Here is a 17836-nt window from a genome sequence, read left to right on the forward strand (position 1 = left end):
TGATCTGTACAAAAACCAAAGTGTAAAAATAATATTTTACTGCTTTCATATGTGCAGGATTATTGCTCTGTGAGCCAAAATAACATTAAGCACGCACACTCTGTAAAAAAAAGAGACGTGTTTGGATTTTATACCGATTAAACAAACAGGACATATCGTGTTAATCAGTGAGCTTTGTAGGTGCTAGTAGGTGGATCCTGTTACTGGCAAACAAAGCTGCAGCCTGCAACCAGTCTTACTGCTAGACTAAGCCAACTGTCTGCTGGCTGTATTATTATATCTAACAGACGTTACTCATTTTCACCATTTAATTAAATGTCAAACTCTTTCCAAAAATAATAATTTACTGAGCAATAATACATGAAAAAAGACCCAATCCTCAATCTGAGAAACAAAAAATAAGGCTGCCGTTTCTGAAGTTCATGGTCATTTACCAAAATATAACTGTGCACAGATATTTTTCACTTCTATTCAGCTTCACATAAGGCAGTACACTGTAGCTGTTTATTATGAGACAATATGTTCAGAGGATTTTAATCCACTAACTCAGCGTGTCCACATAAAATATACCCGGACTGAGTTTCACAAGCCATTTTCTTCCTTTTATTTCTACATTTCCCTGAACAATCTCAAGCGGTCTGAAATGCCCACAAATAATCAAACAGTGATGAATGTGTTACATTTTACATGTTAGCTGAGGCCTCAGATGCATAAAGTATTCATCTCAAATTGGGCACACAGGACGAATAAAGCTTTGTTTAAGTAATAAAACCCCAAGTTTTTCTTACTTGTCAACAAGACTAAAACCCACTTTTGTTTTTAAGGAACAGTTTCACATTAGGTGAATTGTAGAGGGATCTCTACACAGCACCTCTGCAAAGACAACATTTGTTGTAAGATGTTATTTTCCTCTTTTCTTTGAATGGTTTCCTGCAGTGTTATTGTTACGCAATGAAAAGATGCCTCAGTCTCCTGCCCACAATGTACTGGGAAATTTCACCTGTTTAATAGGTTCCCATTAACCACCTGTGGTGACAGTTACAGTAGTTACATTCACACGTAAATACCGGGTCCTGAAAGGAAAAAAGTAAAGAAAATATTTGAATAATTAAAACTTTTCTGGGCCTTGGTGTAGTCCCTCATTTCTTTCTCCGTCTGACAAAAAGCAATTTTACCTCCTCTGTCTTTAAGACAACTTTCTTCCAAGTTGTTGTCCCACATAAACAGAAGGTTTTAACCGCAGGTGTATCTGCTGAAACCACAGCCAGAGCTCTTTGACATCTTTGATATCCAAGAGCAGAGAAACACTGAATGAAACCTGATGGCTAAAGCAGCCTTAAGCCTTTGTCTCATAGTGATGTTCAATACGAGCATCCAACACGAAAGAAAATGAGTGGAAGGATAATAGGACGGATGTGATTGATGTTCAAGGGGTTGAATGATTGTCGGGTACATTTTTAGGCTATCAGTCACCCGTGTCTCTCTTTGCTTAGCTTCTAGACGGCCTCACTGTTTCAGTTTCACCTGTGGATACTCAGAGCTGAGGGAGAAATTTTAACACAAACACAGGGCAAATTGGCCCAATTAAGTCATTAGGCAACACAAGCCAGAGGTCTGACAGTTTACACTCCTCTGGCTCTACTTACAAAGATCTTTTTTAAGGTTTTCCCACCAGCTCCTTTCTACAGAAAATGAATCATAAGGAGCTACAGATGTGTCTATAATAGCTGATTATATCAGCAGTTTCTTTTGGGACTGGGGGAAGCATGTGTACGTGTGCACGCCGGCATGTGTGTTTACCTCGCCTGACATGTCAGGTGCCAGAGGGATGAGGGGCCACAAGGAGGAATAGATAGCGAAAAACACCACCCACAGGCCGATGCTTCCCCAGATGGCGATGTGACTGAACTGTTAGGAGCAACCAGAGGACAGTAAGTATCACAAAAGGTTTTGTGATTTGAGCACTGCTACAATTTACTCGAGCCATTTTAATCACGCTTCCTTGGGCTTAAAACACTGAATGCTCTCCGGTAACTTAAAAGAGGTACCGTACATTTCACTTGGTTTACATTTACAAGCCTAGCGAGAACATACCATAAAGGGATTTAGCGATAAGAAGAGGATGTAAAATTAGTCACAGGTATCAGCGGCCACGTAAAAGTGAAAAGAGATAACAGAAGCATAGCAAAAGAGAAGGAGGACTCAACTTACCATGGTCCAAGACGAGGTTTCCAGGCCGGCTTTAAGACAAACTGTGATGACGACAAACTGCGGAGACACAAACCACATGTTCGTTCAGCAAAGAGGATCATGTGAAGTTCATCCCACATACCTGAATTCGCAATAAGAAAGCATTTTACTGGAAAAAACGAAACTGGAAAAGATCATCAGACAATTGAAGAGAAGAAGACAAGGAAATATAGCTGATGTTTATTCGCTGGCATTTAAGAACACTTGGCTCACACACCCGAAGTCTGTAACACAGCAGAAACACTGCCAGGGAAGAAGACCGGTGCACTTACCGTGTAAACCATGTTGCCTAAGAGGAGATAGTCCGGAGTTCTTCCATTGCCAAAAACTGTATCTGTGAAGGGAATCAGCAGCAGAGGCTTTTAAGCTGTCCTTCTTCAGCTCTTAGGTTTCACATAGGGTAACACTTTAGGTACATCAATGTGAGTTTTGTCATAAAGTGCTTGGAGTGGAGCAGGGAACTAAAAGTAGAAACCACAGTCAAACGCTGCTTCCATTACTGTCCTTGAGAGAGCCTGGAATGTTAATTTCAAGGCAGTATGTGTATGCAAATCCAGCAGAATTGGTGTCCATTAATCATATTCAAAAACGAAAAGTTCTGGCTAATTTAGTGCTGAAAGAGAGGGTAAAATTATTTTTCTGGGAACATTTTAATTAATTCTGCCATTAAAAAGGAATCCGATGCTTTTCGTATAACTTCCTAAATTAATAAGACTGAAATAAGCTGTGAGTCACACAGACATATTGCTTCATACCGCCCAAGTGGGCCTGGGCTCTGGCTAAAATATCAACAGTGTGCACTGCCAGTAAAGAAAGAGAGGCTCCCTTTCCCTTTACTTCCGGCTGGTCACATGTCTTGTGTGCGCTGAGGCTTTGCTGACAGCCTGTCAGTCACAGTGAGGGGCTTGGCGCCTTTTGTTTGGAGAGCAGGCCCAAGCTTGTGTGGTCCTTAGCTCCAGCCAGCCAAGACTTACCGGCTCAAAGATCCCTATTCTCTCTGCACATACACCCACACACACAGAGACCATCTCAACGTGCCAAACATGCACAATTGACCTTCTATGGATCAATAAAGTTATTTGCACTCACGAAGCTCTCTGTTTGAATAAAAACATCATTTTGGCCGCAGAGAAAGCACCTGATTGGGTCTATGTTATCTATCAAAGCTAAGTAAGTGCCAATAACTGCACGCTAAAGCATTTCAGCAGTCATTAGGGCAAACATGAACATGGGCTTGTTATTGCGTGTCCCTCGGACTGGAGCACACACATGTTTGCAATTCATGACTGGATGGTTGAAAAGAGAACTAATTAAGACAAAATACGTGTCTTTGACTGTCCTCCTTATTTATGCGCCAGGTCCACCGAGAGCCGTGGAGGAGTCTCTGGGAGCTACTTACCATGCTGGAAGGCTTTAAGGGGGAACCAGAAGAGGATGACGGAGTGGAAGAGGCCGTTCAGACAATGGGCCCAGAAGACCTGCAAAAAAGAGGGAAGAGGGATGGAGGGAAAGGATGTATAGGAGGGGGAGGACAGGGGAGGGGGAGGTTGGACAGCAAGAGATTCCAATAAGAGGGTGAGAGGGAGAGAGAGTGGAAAAAAAGCATGAGAAAAGGGTGTTGGGAGCTCCAGCTTTCCAAGTGACCCCTGACCTGGGCCCTTTGTGCCAGCCAGGCGCTAGGCTAAGTGGCGGTTTTGTCGGGGCCTCCATGCTGAATGGCCGCCCCGCTGACAGACACGTTGTATATCCTCTGTGTGTGTTATGGGGGAGAAAGAGGTTGCTGAATGTGTTCATGGGCAGTTAAAGCTAATACAAGTTTGCACATTTTCCCTGTAGTCAAGAATAAATTAAAACAAAACGAATCAGTGGGTGTAAGAAAAATACACATACTCATCTCAACAACACAAACACTGTATAACATTAATGTATGAGCTGCCAGTGTGAGGGTTTCCTCTCATTATATTTCATTAGGCTTCGGCCCTTTCATGTGAGGATTTTAACTGGTGTAGTAATAAATGACAGCAGAGTTTAAAAAAGCAAAAATAAATCTAGAAACACACACAGGGAGACTGACAGGCCTGACAGAGATTAAACTGTTTTCACGGTAATTATTGAGAGCCTGCTGGAAAACCGCAGTCTGCGTGTGCGTCTGTCTACGCAAGCATGTAGACTTGAATCGTTTACATCCATACTGTCTCTCTCTCTCTCTCCAAAGCCGCGGTGCTTCAAATTCACATTATGCGACGCGATGGCCAAACAAAACACTAATGGGTGATGTACCATGAAACAGCCGTGAAAATCCTTTCTGCCAAAAAACACTCCATATTTGTGCCGCCTTTCCCCCGCTGTGCTAACACAGACGCTGCTGTGAATCCTGAGAAAATTTGTCGAGATTAAAGGGCAGATGCTCACTGGTGCAACTTTATTTATAAGGCCCTGCTTGGACAAATGCCCACCTACATTTGCGATCTGCTCACACGGAGAAGTACTGTTTCTTACAGCCTGCGTTCAAGCGATCTTTTATTGCTCAATGTTCCATTTGCCAGAACTGAACTGGGAAAGAGGGCTTTTACTTATGCTGCCCCTTTCACATGGAACATGATGCAAAAAGACTGGAAGATAGCAGATCTTATTTCATTAAATGCTTTTAAGTCCAGATTGAGAGAGCCAGAGAAAAATGTTTTTAAAATGTAATTGTTATTTATAATATGTATGTAACTTTGTAATTTCAACGTGTTGTCGCCTCTTGGCCAGGACTCCCTTGCAAAAGAGGTTTTTAATCTCAATGGGACTTTTCCTGGTTAAATAGAGGTTAATAATAATAGATGGAGCAGGGCATTAAAAAATCAAAAGCAAACGGGGGAAAGCATCACGTTTTAGTATCTGGCTTGTTTTAAAAAGGCTCGCTTTTCAACAACTTCAGCAAACCTGTCAGTGAAATATTAAACACTACTTATACAAGATGAATTACACATCCTGGAAACTCACTTTCTGTATGTTGTGGTCTTCAGAACAGCTATTCGCACTATTTTACTGTGTAGGGTTACTTGAGATCATCTGGCTGGAAAATGAATGGGCACAGTGAAGGAACAAGTCCTGCTCTAATCTACGCCACGGGCTTGTTTTTGGTCGCTGTAGCACAACCTCCTCATCTAAAGTCCTTTAGCAGCCACCCCCAATCCTGGATTACCTCACTCTCCCACTGTGTACACAAAACCCAATACACTGAGTGAGGGCCAGCCAAAGCAAACCCCCACTCCTCTATCTCTGTGGTCAAATGTGTATTAAATTATCACCAATGTTACAATCACATGTTTATGCCAATTAGCCTCCCACTGGCAGGCTCAGCTCTCTACCAGCCTCCTCCCCAGCTATCTCAATCCCAAACTCTGTGGGAGTGTAAGCCAGCCCCAGTTTCCGCTCTACCATAATGAATGCTAATGAAATCAATAAATGCTCATAATCATTTGTCACAGTAGGATCCTCCCTTTCGCCCCTCCAGCCACCAGGCTCTTTTCTTTCTTGTTACGCAGCAAGTTGCTGGGGCTGGCGCTCCGAATGAATGCCTCGTCTGTCCTGCAAATATTCGGCCCTTTGTCAGAATCCTAATTGCCAAAAACAAAAATAAGAAAAAGAACCTAAGCCACACGAAGGCCAGTAATTAATATCGAGCCAAATATTTCCAGAGTTGCTCCCACGCTTCCTGTTTCAGTTTTGAGGAAAACCGTATGCAAGAGAAGTAATGGTGCTATGTAGGAGGTGATAGCTTCTGGTAAACTGCTGCGATCACCGAGGCCGCACGAAGGGGAACGCGGTTTATTAGGGCGGTTTAGGTGTCTAGAATTTGTAATTAAAAGTGAATGAGCGACACAGCTGAAGCCACGCCTGAAGTTTCTAACACCCTCCGTCTCTCCCTTCTCGCACCTCAACACAAACAGCTTTAATTCACAAAGACAGTATCTGTTGTGTACAAAAGAGCCGGGCGAGCAGAAAGACAGGCTTCGAGGGGCCAAATTCCTGCTGGATTTTCTCGCCTCGCCTCGGGCCAGCTGCAAGGAAAATATCTCGGGAATAGAGTGGACAAGCCAGCAAAAACAACCTGCTGACCTGGCCAAGTCATCATTTATGAGTCTTGGAAAATGTGGCCCAAACAAAAATGGAGGTTCATTTGCTTCTAACTATCACATGAATATTTTTAATGATTCCTTTTTTTGGCACCAGAAACTTAATGAAGTCTTTGCAAAAAGCTAATTAAAGGGAAATCCATCATACAACAGGATTCACAGAAAATGTCATACGATTTATGAAGTGGTCATAAATCATTAAAGTATGATTAATAATAAAACAATTGTGAATCATAAAATCTGAAGTGATGTGCAAAGAACACAGGGCGCTTGGTTCACATTTAGTCTATTTGTTTTTCTGTGAAATGACCTATTTTTTCCATTTCATTTAGATAGTCAGCACACATCCACTCACTGCTGTTATGCCAATTTATCAACTGTGACATTACAGCCTTTAAATGTTATATATGTATTTCACACTGCTGGGAAAAGCTTTTTGCTGTATTAAAAATGTGTGACATTAGCAGGGCTACACCTAATGTTCACGATATGTTTTTCTTAATTAAACAAAGGCTAATTGTGTGCAACAGCTGCTCTACAGACACTTACTGATTAATCATATCATGTATATTTAAAAAAAACACAAGATTCAAAGCTACAACTTTACGAGACGTTTCAATCTTAACGCTGCCTTCTGTCACTTTTAAGTGTGTAGCTAAGAAACAAACTTCTGAAAGGTTATAATTTAATGTGGTAGAAAAATTTACATACTTAGAAGTACAAATTGTGCCAAAGATAAAGCAGGAGGTGTTGTTAGTGCCAGTTCTAACCAGTGTGATCATGGAGTCAGTGACAGATGGATGCGTCAGCAAGTGTCAGATATTTTAAAACGAATGTGTTATCAAAGCAACTTTATCCTTTACACGTGTTCTTGAAAAAAATAGAAACTACATGCAAGACAAGTACTAAGGTATACTTGTTATACTTGGTAAACAACCTCTTCCTGTGTATTTGTACTCTGATATCATGCAGAGCAGACTGGCGATCCAGCTGTTAGGTGTAATATTAAGATGCTAATATACTAGAGCCTCCTATGGACTAACCAGCTGTTTTTTAATAGTAGGATCAGATGCTACATTTAAATTTTATCTATTTATTTATTATCTGTAACAATTCATCACAAATCAGAACAAATGAGCTAAACGCTCACGTTCATTGGGACGCATTTTAAAATGGCTTTTTTAAAAACAGAAGTGAGTATTTCTCGAACTCGGGATCGGACCATCGTCGTCTGATCCGTGCAGTCTGGTATTGTGTGGCTTAAATGCGATCTGATAGGCTTCTAAGAGAACAAAAAAACACCTCACTTAAACGAATTGCATAATTTTCTGCGACAAATGCCATTACACAGTGACAGCACACTCTCTCTACTCCCTCCTTTTCTGCTGCCATCTCCCAACAGATCTGAGCTTCCATGGCCGTGACCACCATGGCCAATCTGCTTTTAATCCACCTCCATGTGGTGCTAACCAGGTCACCACGCCTGTGAGGAGGGTCCAGGAGTCTCTGGCTCAGCATGGAGAAAGGACGAGACGACTTTATTACCAGTTGAAGGGGGAAGCTAACAGACAGCCCCCGCAACCAGACAGAACAGGTCAAGCCAGGCCAAACCAGGCTACGACCGGATACCCACAAACTGCAGCTGCCAGGTCACTGAGACGTCAACACAACAGATCGCTGTCCCGTTATTAATGTGATTTCATTACTGGGACTTTTAACCTTTTAATTTAGTGGAGAACAAAATTAATTCCCAATCATAAAAGGTACAATAAAAAGGAACATAACATACTTTAGTATAAGTTTGTTGTTGTTGTCACTTAATTTGAGCAGAATTAAAGAAATGGCTGTTACCGACACTGGGCTGTTGAAGCATGTCAGTAAAGCTAACAGTATTAATGACATACTACGTCTATGGAAAATACTGTTACACCCACATACTGTTAGACTTTACATGAAATATATTCACAGAACATGATACTTATACTTAGGACTGCAATGAAGAGCAAACTGAGAAAAATAATTAATCTAAAAGTACTGAAATCTGTTTACGTGTTACAGGAAACATCCACATAGATAACATACATGTGATAAGAGGATCAAATTACCTTGGTATTGAAGCCCATGGCATTCTGGGAGGTTTTGTAGAGCTCTGGGTATTTCAGCATATTCTCTTTCCTGCAGGAGCGCTCAAATATTCCCAGCGTGAGAGGAGGCAAGGCAGTGAAGATCTACGAAAAAAACACACCCGCAGACGTGCACAAACACACAGTGATGAATCTGATATGAAATAATATGATTTTGCTAAAAATATCTCCCTTTAAAGCTGCCACAGTAAATCTGACCTCCAACATCCTGTCAAAGCTCTGTTTCATTTTGTTCTCCACTTGCTCCACTCTTAATTTTACTTCACTGAAGACTGGCTGACCTTATTTTGATTTGTCATGCTTTAAGTCTGTTCATATGCAAAAACCATCTCCAATGAGCATCTGTGGTCTTCTTGACTGAGGAGCAGGCATTTACAGCATCATTTCGTGGTGGTGTTGTAATGTTCTGTATAGCAGCTGCTGAGAGAGGAAGGATGCTATTTGTGTAGCTCAAGTGATTCAGTTGGTGTGAGTTCCCTACAGGCCCATCTGGAGTGGAAGTCTTCAGGCCTCAGTCGGCAGGACCAGTGGGCTACAGGACATGCTCCACTGGCTTCTTTTCTTATTCAGAGCCAGGCTGAGGAAGACCTCCTTTGAGGGGCAGATTCAGCCCACTGCCTCTAACAGACTCCCACTGAGCCAATGGAATTCCCTCAGTTTTTGATAAAGTGAAAGACTGAAGCTTTTTCCCACAACCAAAACAGCGCTGGTTACAAAGTGTGGGAGTGTGGGGCAAAGGGAGGATATTATGAACCAGGGCAAAAGGCAGGGCTCAAATCTCAGTTTGTACCTGCCATAAATGACTTGCGCTTGAGGCCGATTGGGATTGTGGGGAAACTTCACTTCACACTTCTCTCATTCATTTTTGTTGATTGAATCGAGTTCATTTTTATAAACAGTTTAAAGTTACATGTTGACTCATTGTGGTCTTAACAGTATACTCTTAAACCTCAGACTACAGATGCACTTTTTCCCTCCTGCTTAATTCATGACAGATATGAAATATGAGTTCATTAGGAGTGGTCCTGTTACGGCGCTCTGAGGGACTCCCTACATCAGCGGCCGGCTCTGCTCCAGTCTTCCTATTCTTATTATCGTTGAAACGTAGCTGCTCTTACTAACTATACTCTTTGGGGCAAGCGAAGCTGTTGTTCTTTCGCATTCAGTACATAGTTTAGGGCACACAGGGAATACGGGCTTGACAACGGGTCATAAATAAAGGAGAACTTTTTCAGGATGCTGATGACATAGTCACGCAATAAAGGGATCAGGCTTGAGGCACCACAGCTAATACGTTCTGTGTCAAAGAGGGGACAGAGGTAGAGGAGTAAAGTGGTCTCTATAGAGGCACATGTTTCTAAACACTCACCACATTGTACAAGCCGATGCACCAGCGTTCGAACAGAATCTGACCAGAGAAGCCATTGACGAATGCAAACCAGATCTAAGAAAGACAAAAAAATCATAAAATGAGTCAAAACAGCAACATACGAACAGAAGAAATACAATCAGAGATTTATAATACAATCTTTTTTAAGAAGCCATCAACTTTAGTGGCAAACAATGAAGTCGAAGTGTTGTAACATTTGAAACATCTTTCAATGAGCACTGTCATTTTACGCTGAAAGCCATTTGCTCTCAGTTTTGATATTGAAAGCTTTAATCATAGAAGACGCTGCCACATTTACATGCAAGCAGCCATTTGCTCTTTCGGTGTAAGCTTTTCATTAGTGATTGCAAAGATAAGTGACATGATCAGATTTGAGACAGGATCACTGCATCTACAAACTAACGATCCACACAGCATCCTTCAATGTCTTTCTTATCCTACCATCAGATCAAAGGGAACGCAGCCTCCGCTGAGATTGCAATGATAGATAATAGAAAAGAAAAAGTATGTTTCCCTTTAGTGTAAGGGAAAAAATAAATAACCGAATGATCCTTAAATTAAAGTGGTTTGGTTTTAAAGTGCTGACCTGTGATCAACCTGCGTCATTAGTTTAATTCAGACACAATTTTAACTTAAAAAAAAAAAAAAACAGGCAGAAGGGCCAAATGAGAAAAAATGAGAGACAGCGGGAAAGCCAGGACCTCCAGGTGGCACCTCGGAGATGCAAAGTCTCCACTGGATTCATCACACGATTAACTTCTAACATATATCTTACCCACTGTTTTCCTCCATGATCTACCTGATGACATGTGGGTGACAGATGAGGTTAGTTCTAAGGCCAAAGTCAGGACTGCAGAACTTTGATATATTGTGTCAGGAAAGGCAGACAGAGGTAATGTGAACCATGTGCTGAGTGGAAACGAGGCTTATCACCGTATTTTGATTAGCCACGCTTATTTGAGCAAAATAATGCCTCTAAGATGAAAGCAGAGCAATAGCTCCAATCTGGCAGGGAAATGGCACATACGTCGAATTTTTATTGGTGTAAAGCGGATTTATCTGACATCGAGTAAATCTGACTGCACACCCTGAAAATTGTTTGCAGATTGTAAATCAGCAACTGCACCTTACAGAGTTACAGTTTGCAATGTTGCGGTCCTGGACAGACTCATGCCAAAACTGTCAAGAGAACATCAGGGGTGCTGCGTTTTGGCCATGGCCAACCAAGCATTTCCTCGCTTCATTTAACTTCATTATGAAGGCATGAACTGCTACAAATTCTCAGATTGAGACAAAGCCTGTTTCGGAGCCCCGCCTGCCGCTGCCACTGTCTACACGACCAATAATAATCTGCCACTGGTCCTTCCCATTTACTCGTGAAAGCATAGGCATGAAAACAAATGGTGAGGGGGGGATGTAGACGAATCCTCTGTTCGCCCCTACCCTGCCCCTCACCTTCCCCTCTCTGCCTCACCCACCCATCCCAGATCCTGCCATCAGGTGCATTCTACCATGATGCTGTGTCTTTTAAAAGAGGGGGTCTGGTTTCAACCTCAGCTGAATGTGGGACTACATATGGCTAGACCAAGACCAAAAGATGAACAGTACAACCCCTGGCAAAGCACAGAGAAATATATTCAGATGCCAGTGCTGTGGGTTGTGGGTAGACGGAGCCCGAGCTATGAGCCAGGTTCATCCATTAGCTCAAGCGACGGTAACGAGAGGCTAGCGGGTAGGTCAAACTGCTGAATTAATTACAGCTCTGCTCAATGAGGGTCTGGGCTGATATATTGTTGTGCTAAGTTAAAAAAGACTCCTATTCATAGCTTGAGGTAACTGCTTCTGTGTGAGTGTTTTGGCCTGGTCTCTCAGGTCCCAATAGCTTCCCTCTCTCTTTCTCACTCTCTCCGTCTCTTCAGGGACAGATGCATTGATTTGCTCATTAGGGGAAGTACCAGGCCGGATTTTTCCTTCCCCTTTTCTTCTCCTCTTTGAGTGCCACTCAGCGAAGGGGTGTGGCTGGCCTCTCTCCCTCACTGCACATCATGAAAAACAGGGATAGAGGGAAACGGGAGCTGTAGAAAAAAGGAGGATTGGGCAAGGGCTAGGAGATAAGAAGACTTGCATATTCATCAGCAAATGAAAAATCATTGATTCCAGTGTTGCTTCACTGCTGTCTCCAAGTGGCTGGAGGGTGGGGGGGTGAGGGTATGACATTTGTCCCCAACAATGCGAGTCCTGACACTCTTAAGCTCAGCCCTGCAGGATTGTTAATGGAATTCATACACAAAGCAAGCACAGAATAAAGAGTCGCATAAAGAGGGAGCTGATAAATATGCTGGAAATATGTGGAGCTACAAACAGAAGCAGTCTCACAATGCCAGGCATGGCCTCCGTGGATTAATTCGGAGCTACTGGTCGGCAAGCTTTGCTCTGCTACTCTGAGCCGTCTCTGACTAAACTGAGCTCCACTGAATGAGCTTTCATGTAATTGCCTCATAAATGCCACTTGTCCATCAGCCCCCTCTGTAGCACCCTGGCAATGTGTCAATCAAAGCTGAGAGGCCAGCTGGCTCGCCCATGTGAACGGAGTTTCTATGGTTTCTTTTAAAAAGAGTCTCTTAGCTTTAATGTGGCTCAATTCCACTTTTTTGCTGCTGTTCTTCAATCACTCGAGGTTATAAATTATTCCCGAACTTTAGTTACTGGACACATTGTTTAAAAATGTATGTTGCCGCCTTTTTTTCCTCCTTCTTTTAAATCAAATGAAAATTCATAGCTCAAGCATGAATGTGCTTAAAGTGCTCTCTAACCAATTAGGAAAAGAAATGCCAATCACAACCAGCAGCCTCTAAAAAGTAAAAAGAAACACTGCATGTCAGTCAATCATCCGCTGGAGTGACAGCCTTACATTCTGACTCACAATTAACCCTCTGTGAGCCACAGAAAATCTTGAACCGCTCCAAGAGCTTCAGACTAAGTTGTGCTCACATTCACGTCTTCCACAATAGGCCGAGAATCCTTCGCCCTCTTACTCCATGTGTCTTATAAGAAACCAAAGACCCCGTGGAAGCAGAGGGAGATGAAAAGAGGCTTAAACACAGGGTCTTCCTGCCCTGGCATTCAAATTGTAACCCACACTGTATGGGACAATGGTGCTGCGAACAAAAAGTTAAAATTCCCGTCAACATCCTCGATTCTGTTCTTGCAAGGCATCCCGAGAGTCGAGGGGAAAACATGCGAGCTCAAAAGTAAACCTATTAGTGCAACAAACGCTGCTTTGACTCATACCCCGGGGTTGCCGCTGTGTTAGATGTCAAGGTCTTACAACACGGGGACATTTCAAATACCAGCCAAATCGTGAAGAAATGTCCTATTATCTACTTCATTCCCCTGAAGGAGCCGAGCATGAGAGGGGGAGGGGACTTATGTTTTCAGAAAGCAACAAAAGGTGTACTGGAAAGAAGCTCGCCCTGCAGACAAAACTATCGATGTTATGTTCCAGTCGCTGGAAAAGGGCCTTTGAAAATGGACCTGGTATGTTTCAAAGGGAAGCAGTATTTGGTGGCACAAGGAAAAAGAAGAAAAGGATGCCGAGAAGAACACTGACCAGGTTTTGATGTTCTTTTAAACTTAAAAATCAAATTCCTAGTGATTGAGAAGCTAACGTTTACCCATGATTAAAAACAGAGACAAACAAGCGTAATCCAATTTTAAGATGTAAATGTCAAATGTAATGGATCGTGCCAACAGAAAATTACATTTGCTGAAAATTGAATTTTACTTTGAACTTGTTCTCTGAACTGTTACGGCATATGTGGAAAAGGGCAGCGGGATCGAATGGTCACAATGAATTTATAACTGCAGTTACAGCCTGGAAAGAGCCGTTACCCAGGTCACAATAAGTCAGAGGCAGACACGCTGGAATGTTTTAAATACACGACGGATTTTTCATGGCACATAAACTAAAATGAGGATTTAAAAAGGGGGGATCAGAGGTCAAGTGTCACAGAAAGAGGATCAACAAAAGCAATTTTTTAAGTGGTCATATTTCCATAAAAGGTCATGTGATTATGAGGTTCTAAAAACCTGACGCTTCAGCAGGGAGCGCTCTCAAAACGCCAACATTTTGTGAGCAAATAAAGCAGTATTCTCAAATCTTGTCAAGCAACATAAGGAAAGAGAGGTGGTCTTTTAAGTGGCCAAATAATGTATTTTTCTCCTGTTCTGCTCCCAGATGTTACCTACTTCATGGAAATCGTTTCATGTCGTGTTTTCGTTTACGCTGCGTGGTCACTTTGGCACAAAGCGACTGGTAAAGCTCAAAGATCAAACACTCAGCAGTTTCCACTTCTGGATTTTTGGGACGGTGCGAAGCCAAACTTGCTACTTTTGTCACACAAGTGCACGGCCTGTTGATCAAAACATCTGAGCACTACTAGTGATAAAGCTGCCGATGATAGGAAGCACTTCACGTGTCTGGCCACCCTTGGTTATAGATCTGAGGCTGCAATCTGCACTGGGTCTGGTATCTGTCAGATGCCATCAAACCCACCACACAACAACTGACCGATGCCGGCAGAGACACGTGAAACTATCTAATCCTTATCCACTGATAAACAGGGAGAGTGTTCGAGTGTCTGTGAACATTTCCCAACAAGGCCCATCAGTGCAGTAAAAATCACAGTGATGGGAAAATGTTATTAAGCATTATTTCAGGAAAGAAGTTGAACTTGCCAAGGAAAAAAAAAATGCATATAAATATGTAGGAACATCACAAGAAAGCCATTTGATAAAATACATGAAAAATAAAGTTAATCCTAACATTTCACCATTATCACAGCCCAAGTTAGAGCATAACATGATTGGCCACTAATCATCTGCATTTTATTTCTTGGCATGTCCAATGTTATTCGCATAACAATTAATACCTAAATGTTAGGACATAAAATATGTGGAGTCACTAGTGAACTGGTTCGACTTCTCACTAACTCAGATGAACTGCAGATTAATATTCTGAGGACTGAACAACTGGCAAGGACTAAAGGCAGACTTCCTGTTGATTATACCACGTATGATAGAGTGTGTATGTCTGCGAGCCTTCTCGTGGGCATATTCTGCTCCGATATGTCAAAACTCAAACCCTTCATCCAGCAGCTGCACAACCTGGCAGGTACTGTGAGGGGCCAGTCAACAGAAATACAAACATGGAAACTCTAACAGGGAATCTTTGCCTTCACGTAGTTGTGCCATTTGCATCTTTGAAAAAAAGAATCTCAAAGCTGTGCATTCACATCTGGCTTTTTGCATGACTTTCAGTGCTGAGAGCTTCTGTGTGAGTCTTACCTCGATGATGTACAGGACAATATTCTTGTAGAAGCAGTATAGGATGCACTTGGCTACGCGGTTGTAATTCCAGGCTCCGTGAACCAGCAGCAGATTCTTTAAGTATTTGAACTGTGTGGGAGGGAAATGAATGGAGGAACACGACAAAATGAATGGATAGCAGAACTCTGTGTCTAATGTTTGTCTCTAATGGCTCCTTGTAATCAGAGATCAGGGCTGGAGCACTAAAAGAGTTACAGAACTTCAAGATTGTCATTCCCGGGCAGAAAGCCTCTGATGAGAGCTTGTGGCCAAAGCTCTCGCTAACACATTCCACAAAGTGTGTAGACAAAGACTGCAAGAAATTGGAGGGGTTCATATGGGGGTATTAGTCTCCAAGGGCCTAACATAATAGTTAAATGGCTTCATAATTATACCACTATTTAAGGCCTGTGGTGAACTTTCAATCACACTGCAATTTTGGCTGATGAGTGTGATAGCACTGGAGCAGAACAAGTGTTTCATCACACCTTCTTACCATCTAGAAGGGGTAGCTTGTGTCCAAAATCATTCACTTAATCACTTCTCCCTCTTTGCTCCAAATTAGTGAGCCCATCGGCAAAAAGGAAAAGCCGCTTTCGGACAGTGCTCGGGTCATTTTCATGGGTTCATTAATTACATTATTGCTGTTGCACAATTAAAAAGTGATACATCAACACCAGCTAACAAAATAATTACAGACAGATTTTTTTAATGATAAAAGAAAAGACACCCAGCATGTTGTCCTGTAACGCACAAAATCTCTGTCAGTGTTTGTTTTTGGTCTGTGAACTCCTCAAAGACCATCAAGAGCCGGGGAGCCAGACTCGTTACACTTAGCTATACTCATCTATATGAGATGATGTCATCATGTTGCCCAGCAATCACCTGGCAACAGGCTTAAATATATATATTTTAATGCACTTTGTAAAGCCATTGTATAATTTTTTATTTCACAGCAATATCTTCTCATTTATATGCACAGAAGTTGAATTACACATAGCTAGCAAGAGGCTGACATAAATTACATCAACCCTTATTTTTCTCTTTTCTTCTGTCAGCGTGGGCATATACTAGCTTTTACAAACATAATAAATATACATATTTTTTAGTAGTTGAAATTCTTTATGTTTGGGTAATGATTGTGGGTTTTACACACTTTTGTGAGCAGTTGTGTCATACTTTTAGCGCAGTACATAAAACTCCTTTTACATTTGGATAGCACTAAAACATGGCTTGCTATATATCCCAGTTGTATTGTGAGTAGTGAGAGCTTGACATTTTGAACATAGCTTTATTTATTTTGGGGTCTTGTCTTTCAGCATCTACACAGAACTCCTCTGTGATATGAAAGAACAGTCGCAGCTCCCAGTTTGCGTGACCCCTCGGAGGGCTGGATCAAACATCAGTTAACACAGAGCCAAGCTGATGACAGACAGTCAGCAGAGATGCCTTGGCCTGAAGCTCTTTACTCTCCACTTACTTTAACAGATAACACTGTTCAAGTATCAAATCTAGCTGTGTAGTAATCTATAGCAGCAAGATGCTCATCTGACACTCGCAGACATTAATCTAAATCATGTATAGGAGTAGAAAGTTATATGATTGATTTCAGTTTGTAGTCAGCAGATTACAGTTAATGTACCGTTGCGCCAAGATGCGGAAAGTACCACTGGAAGTCTGGAGGTGTAATTTAATTTGACACAAATCGATTACAAGAGGCCACCTGTCTTTGAAGAACATACACTTTCTACATGTCATGCGGACTAAATGGGGAACTTCAGACAAACCCAAGTCTCTTGATTAGTAATTTCATACTGAAGCACAGAAAATGCACTGTGCCTTAGTCAACTCTTAGTTCCTCATACCCCCAAGCCTCTTGGCTGTACTAACACAATGAACTAAGTGGTGTGCTGTGTAACAGACTCACAAACGCCATGGATTTTGTGTCAACGGGTGTCATATGTATGCAGCGTTTCAGACAAACTGGTTGCTGGGACATGAGTATGGGTTTAAGAAGCAGTTTGCCAGGATGCGTTCCCTGTAGCTGTGTTGGGAGTTGGGTTTCACCACAGCCTGTTTTATAGGAGATGCTACTTTACTGTATAAGTTGAAGCCCTTTCAGATATGCGACCTATTGTTCCTCAGAACAATGTACCAAGCTATCAGTCACATGTAATACATGAAAACAGCGACAAGGCTGTCACAAGGCATGGAAAACAGTATTACTGATAAAGTACTGTATGGATAAGCATTTGCAACTTTGACGTGTTTATCGAGTCGTGTATTATTATGATTTTCACTTTGCTTGAGCCAAATTAAATATCATAACCTACCTGGTATCTTCATTTTTGCAGTCGCTGATCTTTTATTACTAGACTGACAGATTGGATCCTGGTAATATTTTAATATTTCTCTGACTCTCAAATTCCTTTATTGAGGTGAAGTTACTGAAAAGCCATCAAACCCATCACAAAGGTGATGATTTACAATTTTAAAGAAGCATGAGCCTTTAGCTCACAGGAAGCACTTGTACAAATGCAGATGTTATTAGTTAATGTGAG

General features: G+C 41.9%; 1 protein-coding gene across 3 annotated transcripts in view; it reads right to left on the reverse strand.

Annotated features, from left to right (window-relative positions):
* The window catches only part of atp8a1 (ATPase phospholipid transporting 8A1), a 109475-nt gene that overhangs the window by 15874 nt on the left and 75765 nt on the right, over positions 1–17836 (reverse strand). For all 3 annotated transcript variants that reach the window (XM_085433904.1, XM_085433920.1, XM_085433913.1), the window contains 7 exons: positions 15255–15365; positions 9888–9962; positions 8480–8602; positions 3650–3728; positions 2523–2584; positions 2212–2268; positions 1801–1908 (listed from right to left, as the gene is read on the reverse strand). In XM_085433904.1, the coding sequence (XP_085290030.1) occupies positions 1801–1908; positions 2212–2268; positions 2523–2584; positions 3650–3728; positions 8480–8602; positions 9888–9962; positions 15255–15365 (615 nt within the window). The remainder of the gene's footprint in view (positions 1–1800; positions 1909–2211; positions 2269–2522; positions 2585–3649; positions 3729–8479; positions 8603–9887; positions 9963–15254; positions 15366–17836) is intronic.

Source organism: Copadichromis virginalis, linkage group LG2 (assembly GCF_057382275.1).
Source record: "Copadichromis virginalis isolate Kocher_CV1m ecotype Utaka linkage group LG2, C_Virginalis_male_GT1.1, whole genome shotgun sequence".
In the NCBI taxonomy this organism is placed as follows: domain Eukaryota; kingdom Metazoa; phylum Chordata; class Actinopteri; order Cichliformes; family Cichlidae; genus Copadichromis; species Copadichromis virginalis.